Raw genomic sequence first — 7,879 nt, 5'->3', positions numbered from 1 at the left:
AGGGGCAAAGCCAGAAAGGAGTGGAAGCCAGATGGAAGCCAACTGCTGTTGGCGCTGAGCATGCGTGTGAGGTGGGGCTGCCCTTGCCTGGACACTGGGTCTCAGACTGTGGCACAGCTGACATCACAGAATCCACTGTGAGGCTACGGCTGTGCTTCGGGACCTAGAACTTCAGACAAAACACTGCGTGCATTCTCAGACTGTATGTTTTTTTATTTAAATTGCAGTAAGGAAGCTGAAATGGGCTCTCCAGGGGTATTTCCCAGAGCCCTGGTCCCCTTTGCAGCTCCCAGCTCTAGGTCCTATTGATGGGCTTCAACGGTCACTGGCTCCATGGTCTCAGATGTCACACCAGTGATTTCCAGCCCCTGGCCACTCTCTGCTGTCTCTGTGATGGCCTCCATTCGGGTCCCTTCCACTGGCTTCGCCAGGATGCTCCCATGTTTATTTCGTGACGAGGCCAATGCCTTTTTTGTGAGTCTGGCTCTCATACTCCTGAAGCAAGAGCTGATCCTGCTGAGTATGTTGGTGGTGGGACCCGAACGCGCTGGAGATAAGCTCCTGCCCGATCTGTGCGAGGTCTTGGACTCACTGGTGATGGGAGCACGGCTGATGCCTTTGGGAGCAGTGCCCTGCTCGCTGCCCCCCGGGCTGCCGTGGCCTTTGGCCTTTTGGTCATCTCTAGTGGCTCTGCGGCCGCCTGAGCCTGGGCCAGCTGCTTTGGGGATTGTCTTGCTCCCCGCTGCCTTGTGGTGGCTTTCCACGGAACTGCAGAGCGAGGGGCTCGTAAGAGCTCTGTCCTCTCCCCAGTGCTCCCTCCTCTCCCTTCTTCCCTTGTGGGCCTGGGACACTCTCTGTGAGCTGCCATCCTGTTCGCTCACTTTGCCTTCCTGTGGCAAGCTTGAGACGAGGGTCCCGTCATCGTCCTTGTCGGCTCTTCCTTTGACAGTCTTGCTGGTAGGCTCTGCTCCGACCACAGTCATGCCGGCCCCTGGGGAGAGGCTGGTGGACGTGCTGGAAGCATACTGTGGATTGTTCTCAGCACCTGCCAAGGCCGTTTTCCCGCTCCTCAGGGATGTTCTGGCAGTGTCCCCAGTGGCTATGTTGGTTTTGCTTCCTCCAGGCCCGTCGCTGGCTGTGGCTGCTATGGCCGTGCTCTGCTCTTCAGCGGCAGGAGACTTGATCACTGCCGAGCTCAAAGCACCCGCTGCGGTGCCTCCTGCCACCCCTGCTGTCTCCACCTTTGTCGTTGCCCGCGATGCGGACGCTTTGTCAAGCCCTGTAGTAGGTTTTGCTTTCGCAGTGGCCACATCGGGCATGGTATCGGGCTTGTGGGAGTCCAGTTGGATCCCTTCGCCCCCCGCAAAAGCTGCAGACGTGGCCCCGGCCACCTCAGGGCACGTGTGGAGGCTGCTGACGCTCACCTGGTCCTGACGCCCCTTTCCTTGGAAATCCTCCACGGCCGGGCTCCTCCCGTCCTCCTCCTCCTCGAACACAGGCACGCAGGTCATGTCCCAGACGGGAACGGCATAGGTGTTGCTTTCACTGTCCACTGGTGGTCGCAGGAGGTCAATCAGCTGTTCCCACTCGGCGAAGAGGTCTTCCCGCGCGTCCAGAGGGGGACACAGCTGCAGGTAGAAGCAGCGGCCAGTGGCAAGCTTCACGCGCAGCTGTTGTTTCTCACGATTGTGAGTGGAGATCCTCACGAACTCCAAGGGAAGGAGCCTGGTGAGCTCTAAGGTCTTTGCAGCCTTGTGGCTCTTGCCCTTGGTGGCCGGGCTGCGCTCGGCGTGCTTTTCACAGCCGGTGGCCCGTCGGGCCAGCAGCATGATGTCTGGGAGCGGGAGGACGGGGCTGGTGGATGTGATGCCCATGGTCACCATGCCGCCCCAGTTGTGCACGTCAATCGCTTCTCCCCTCTTCGTGACCTGGATGAAGTCGCTCTCGAATATTGCTGCGTACTTGAATATGTGGTATTCGCCCTTGTGCAGTTGCTGCTGCAGCTTCCCCGTGGTGGTGTTGAACAGGTCCACCCAGGTGCTGCTCCGGGCCGTGTGATACGGGAGCAGAGAGTCCCCACTCATGGCTGTCTTTGATCACGACAGGCAGCGCGGTTAAGGCGGGTCCCTGGCTCTTCCCTCCCTCGGCCTCACTGGCCGAAGAGCGAGCCGCGATGCTCCTGCGTCACACAGGCGGCCCTACGGCAGGTCTTCCAAGCCCGCCCCACAGGCCCCCACGTTTGCCTCAGGGTCTCCCAGAGGCCGGGGTGTGAGTAGGGGCACAGATGATCACAGTGGGGACGCTGTAGGGCGCCTGGAGCCCAGGCTGACTCTCTTCAAGTGTGTCGAGAGGTACGGTAGGCTCCCCCTCCGCCTCACCTCACTTCTGCTTCTGGGTTTTTATCTCCCCAAGAGGCCGTGGTGAACTTCCGTCCTAGCGAGAGAAGTAACCACTTTGTCAGCCTAACCCCCTGGCACAGCCTATTTATCCTCTGATGCCCTTTGTGACCTATCAGTGTCACAAAGCCCTTTGTGACCTATCACTGTCACAAAGCCCTTTGCCTCATCCCCCAGCTGCCCCCTCAGGGCAGGGCCCCCATCCTCTCCCAAACACCCCACTGCCCCCGCGGAGGACAGGCCCATCCTGCCAGGGACTCAGGTGCGTTACCAAAATAAAAATGTCTTCAAGTGGGAAAGTTTTGTGTGGGTCCTTTTTCTTTTCCTCCCCCAAATTCAGCTACTGGATGAAATCTATAGGAATGTAAGATGATGGGATCAATTTGAACCATTTAAGCTCGTGGTTTAATTGTATCGAATAAGGCAGAGTTGGCAGTGGCGGTCCTTAGTCTGTCCTTTCATAAAATCTCAGTAAACGTGGACGATGGTGAGTGCCAATTCCCCTGTGAAGCCTTCCCTAACCCAGAACTCCTTCCCATGCCCCAGACCCCCTCCTCTGAATAGATCCAGTCCCCAAACACACGCCTCTCATTGTATTTGTCACTCAGAGTTGTGATCATTACTCGTGCTGTCCTGTCTCCTCCACCATCTGTGTACCTCTGTGCGGGACCGGGGTGGCACACTGTCTGAAAGTTGTTGCACCGAGGTAGCTCCCTCTCTGCACCATCACCTGCCACCTTGAGCCAGTCCTTTAAATGCTCTGAACTTCCGTTTGCTTATCTGCAAAATGGAAAGACGTGAGAATCGGAAGGGGGCACACACATTCAAGAACTTTATAAACAGCTAAGGGCTATGCACGTGTTTTTTTTGTTTTCTTTTTTCTGTAAATTTATTTTATTATTTATTTTTGGCTTCTCTTGTTGGGGAGCACGGGCTCTAGGCGTGCGGGCCTCGGTAGTTGTGGCGCACGGGCTTAGTTGCTCCGTGGCATGTGGGATCTTCCTGGACCAGGGCTCGAACCCGGGTCCCCTGCGTCGGCAGGCGGATTCTTAACCACTGCGCCACCAGCGAAGTCCCTATGCACGTGTTTTTAATGCATTTTCTTCCTTCAGACTAGTGTTTCCCTGCACTTGCCTGTGTGGAAGTCATAAGATCAAAGGAGTGTGATGTGATCTTTTTGTAACTTCTCCTCCTTGGGTCCAAGGAAAAGCTGGTGGAGAGTAAAGCATTAATTGCGGCTCCCTGCAGCTCCTAGTCTTCTCGGAAACTCTGGGTTAATTCTGGGGTCAGGAACCTTGTTTGGCCAGGGGAAACAGTGCACATGTGTAGGTCTTGGGCTGGCTCCCTTTCTCAGCAGTGCTCCCCACCAAGTGCCCACCATTCCGTCCACCAACAGAAGAGACCTCTCCCCAGCCTCCCGTGATGAGGTCTGTGGAAGTCACAAACTGGAGGTCCAATCAACAAGGATGCTCTGACCTAACAAATACTCTCCCTCATGTGAGGTTTAAGGATTTGGTTTTGGAGCCCCAGAAGAAAAAAGTGCCTGCAGATTTGGTGTGGAGAAACCCTTCTGAGCAGGGCATTGAAAAGTTGAATTAGTGGCTGGAGGAGGACTGGACGCTGGACGTTCCAGGAGTGAACGCTGGAATTCCAGGTGGGAGCCTGTTTCTGACCGCAGCCCGGGTCATGCCAGAGGCTAGAGGTAGAAGCCTGGGAGCCAGACACAGCTCAAGGGTGGACTGGATGCTCTCGAGAAAAGGCCAGCTAAGAGCTGTGAGCTCACTGAAGTTCGAAAACCGGCTCCCAGCCCCCACCCCTCCCTCCCCTCAATCTAGTAAAATTGATGCTCATCTCTGTAGTTTTGGAACATGATGGTAAGAATGGTGGTGCCTCGGGTTCTTGTGCTGGTCCTATCTCGGGCTTGTTTGCTTGCTTCCTTCTCAAACTACAGACAGGGCTTTGCATAGAGAAGTGGGCTGGTGGATCACTGTTCTGCAAAGATCCCATTGTGCGACTGGAGCAGGTTACCTTCTCTGAGCCTCAGTGTTCTCATCTGTCAAATAGGCATCTCGTTCCTTCTTTTCCTAATAACCAAACAAGTGTTCTTGTACTTTACCTTAAATAAAGGTACTTTAAAGATGCCAAGCCTTTCTGACATCACTTTTGTGCATAAATAAAAGTGAAAGAAAGAGAAAGGCATTGGCAATAACTTCATCACAACTGCCACGGTGATTGTAGGACCATCCTGATTTCAGAGTTAGTAAAATGTGAAAAATACAACACCTGTGTACCTACCATCTTGCTTAAGAGACAGAACAATTCCCAGCAGCACTAACAGCCTTGTGTCCACCTCCTTGACCTAGCCTTTCCACCCTAGAGAAAACTGTCCTCAATTTTGTGTTTACTCTTCCCTCATTTTTAGCTACCGTTGTTTTAAACACGTACCCTATGCAATCTGTTGTTTGAGCTTGTTTCAGAATGGTTCCATGAGTGGAACTGTATCCCATTCTTTTGATGTTTTTAAAAATCATGAGAAGTTGATCTATGCTAATGTGTGTAGCTCATTTATTTTTCACTATTGAATATTCCAATCTCATCCTATCCTGCTGTATGAATTCTGCTGATGGAAATTTGGGCTGTTTCCCGTGTTTTGCTGTTAAGTTATTTTTGCTCTAAACATTCTCAGAGTTGTTTCTTAGAACATGTGTGTTTCTCCAGGGTATATACGTGGGCAGGGAACGGCTAAGTCTAGATGAGAGTGCTTGCTGTTCTGATTGCTAGCTAATACTGCCGCCCTTATTTCTGTCCACTGAATAGCCCGAGGGGACATGAGTCCTGTTCTGGCTCTGTTTACAGACCTTCAGGGGGAATAAGCGTTTATAAAAAGAATAGGGGGGATTCCCTGGTGGCGCAGTGGTTGAGAGTCCACCTGAGGATGCAGGGAACATGAGTTCGTGCCCCGGTCCTGGTAGATCCCACATGCCGCGGAGCGGCTGGGCCCGTGAGCCATGGCCGCTGGGCCTGCTCGTCCGGAGCCTGTGCTCCGTGACGGGAGAGGCCACAACAGTGAGTGGCCCGCGTACCGCAAAAAACAAACAAACAAACAAAAAACAGAAAGAATAGGGGGCTAGTGAAGGAGAGCTTCCCAGACCATAGTCTGACTTTGAGCCATGGCCCTGAGGGGCAAAGCCAGAAAGGAGTGGAAGCCAGATGGAAGCCAACTGCTGTTGGCGCTGAGCATGCGTGTGAGGTGGGGCTGCCCTTGCCTGGACACTGGGTCTCAGACTGTGGCACAGCTGACATCACAGAATCCACTGTGAGGCTACGGCTGTGCTTCGGGACCTAGAACTTCAGACAAAACACTGCGTGCATTCTCAGACTGTATGTTTTTTTATTTAAATTGCAGTAAGGAAGCTGAAATGGGCTCTCCAGGGGTATTTCCCAGAGCCCTGGTCCCCTTTGCAGCTCCCAGCTCTAGGTCCTATTGATGGGCTTCAACGGTCACTGGCTCCATGGTCTCAGATGTCACACCAGTGATTTCCAGCCCCTGGCCACTCTCTGCTGTCTCTGTGATGGCCTCCATTCGGGTCCCTTCCACTGGCTTCGCCAGGATGCTCCCATGTTTATTTCGTGACGAGGCCACTGTCTTTTTTGTGAGTCTGGCTCTCATATTCCTGAAGCAAGAGCTGATCCTGCTGAGTATGTTGGTGGTGGGACCCGAACGCGCTGGAGATAAGCTCCTGCCCGATCTGTGCGAGGTCTTGGACTCACTGGTGATGGGAGCACGGCTGATGCCTTTGGGAGCAGTGCCCTGCTCGCTGCCCCCCGGGCTGCCGTGGCCTTTGGCCTTTTGGTCATCTCTAGTGGCTCTGCGGCCGCCTGAGCCTGGGCCAGCTGCTTTGGGGATTGTCTTGCTCCCCGCTGCCTTGTGGTGGCTTTCCACGGAACTGCAGAGCGAGGGGCTCGTAAGAGCTCTGTCCTCTCCCCAGTGCTCCCTCCTCTCCCTTCTTCCCTTGTGGGCCTGGGACACTCTCTGTGAGCTGCCATCCTGTTCGCTCACTTTGCCTTCCTGTGGCAAGCTTGAGACGAGGGTCCCGTCATTGTCCTTGTCGGCTCTTCCTTTGACAGTCTTGCTGGTAGGCTCTGCTCCGACCACAGTCATGCCGGCCCCTGGGGAGAGGCTGGTGGACGTGCTGGAAGCATACTGTGGATTGTTCTCAGCACCTGCCAAGGCCGTTTTCCCGCTCCTCAGGGATGTTCTGGCAGTGTCCCCAGTGGCTATGTTGGTTTTGCTTCCTCCAGGCCCGTCGCTGGCTGTGGCTGCTATGGCCGTGCTCTGCTCTTCAGCGGCAGGAGACTTGATCACTGCCGAGCTCAAAGCACCCGCTGCGGTGCCTCCTGCCACCCCTGCTGTCTCCACCTTTGTCGTTGCCCGCGATGCGGACGCTTTGTCAAGCCCTGTAGTAGGTTTTGCTTTCGCAGTGGCCACATCGGGCATGGTATCGGGCTTGTGGGAGTCCAGTTGGATCCCTTCGCCCCCCGCAAAAGCTGCAGACGTGGCCCCGGCCACCTCAGGGCACGTGTGGAGGCTGCTGACGCTCACCTGGTCCTGACGCCCCTTTCCTTGGAAATCCTCCACGGCCGGGCTCCTCCCGTCCTCCTCCTCCTCGAACACAGGCACGCAGGTCATGTCCCAGACGGGAACGGCATAGGTGTTGCTTTCACTGTCCACTGGTGGTCGCAGGAGGTCAATCAGCTGTTCCCACTCGGCGAAGAGGTCTTCCCGCGCGTCCAGAGGGGGACACAGCTGCAGGTAGAAGCAGCGGCCAGTGGCAAGCTTCACGCGCAGCTGTTGTTTCTCACGATTGTGAGTGGAGATCCTCACGAACTCCAAGGGAAGGAGCCTGGTGAGCTCTAAGGTCTTTGCAGCCTTGTGGCTCTTGCCCTTGGTGGCCGGGCTGCGCTCGGCGTGCTTTTCACAGCCGGTGGCCCGTCGGGCCAGCAGCATGATGTCTGGGAGCGGGAGGACGGGGCTGGTGGATGTGATGCCCATGGTCACCATGCCGCCCCAGTTGTGCACGTCAATCGCTTCTCCCCTCTTCGTGACCTGGATGAAGTCGCTCTCGAATATTGCTGCGTACTTGAATATGTGGTATTCGCCCTTGTGCAGTTGCTGCTGCAGCTTCCCCGTGGTGGTGTTGAACAGGTCCACCCAGGTGCTGCTCCGGGCCGTGTGATACGGGAGCAGAGAGTCCCCACTCATGGCTGTCTTTGATCACGACAGGCAGCGCGGTTAAGGCGGGTCCCTGGCTCTTCCCTCCCTCGGCCTCACTGGCCGAAGAGCGAGCCGCGATGCTCCTGCGTCACACAGGCGGCCCTACGGCAGGTCTTCCAAGCCCGCCCCACAGGCCCCCACGTTTGCCTCAGGGTCTCCCAGAGGCCGGGGTGTGAGTAGGGGCACAGATGATCACAGTGGGGACGCT

The 7,879-nt window shown here is 55.6% G+C and overlaps 2 protein-coding genes across 2 annotated transcripts; both read right to left on the bottom strand.

Moving 5' to 3' along the window:
* Positions 1-302: 302 nt before the first annotated feature.
* LOC307065838 (Golgi-associated RAB2 interactor protein 4-like) lies at positions 303-2,084 on the bottom strand (the record flags this gene model as incomplete). The annotated part of the gene is made up of 2 exons (XM_079722817.1): positions 303-1,013; positions 1,356-2,084. 2 exons carry the CDS (start codon positions 2,082-2,084, stop codon positions 303-305), a joined length of 1,440 nt encoding a protein of 479 aa, XP_079578943.1.
* Positions 2,085-5,877: 3,793 nt separating this feature from the next.
* LOC307065832 (Golgi-associated RAB2 interactor protein 6-like) lies at positions 5,878-7,659 on the bottom strand (the record flags this gene model as incomplete). The annotated part of the gene is made up of 3 exons (XM_079722806.1): positions 5,878-6,273; positions 6,520-6,588; positions 6,931-7,659. The coding sequence occupies 3 exons, from the start codon at positions 7,657-7,659 to the stop codon at positions 5,878-5,880; spliced, it is 1,194 nt and encodes a 397-aa protein (XP_079578932.1).
* Between the last annotated feature and the right edge of the window lie 220 nt (positions 7,660-7,879).

This window comes from Hyperoodon ampullatus, assembly GCF_949752795.1.
Source record: "Hyperoodon ampullatus genome assembly, chromosome: 2".
Classification (NCBI taxonomy): domain Eukaryota; kingdom Metazoa; phylum Chordata; class Mammalia; order Artiodactyla; family Ziphiidae; genus Hyperoodon; species Hyperoodon ampullatus.
This window is presented reverse-complemented; position numbering and strand designations above follow the sequence as displayed.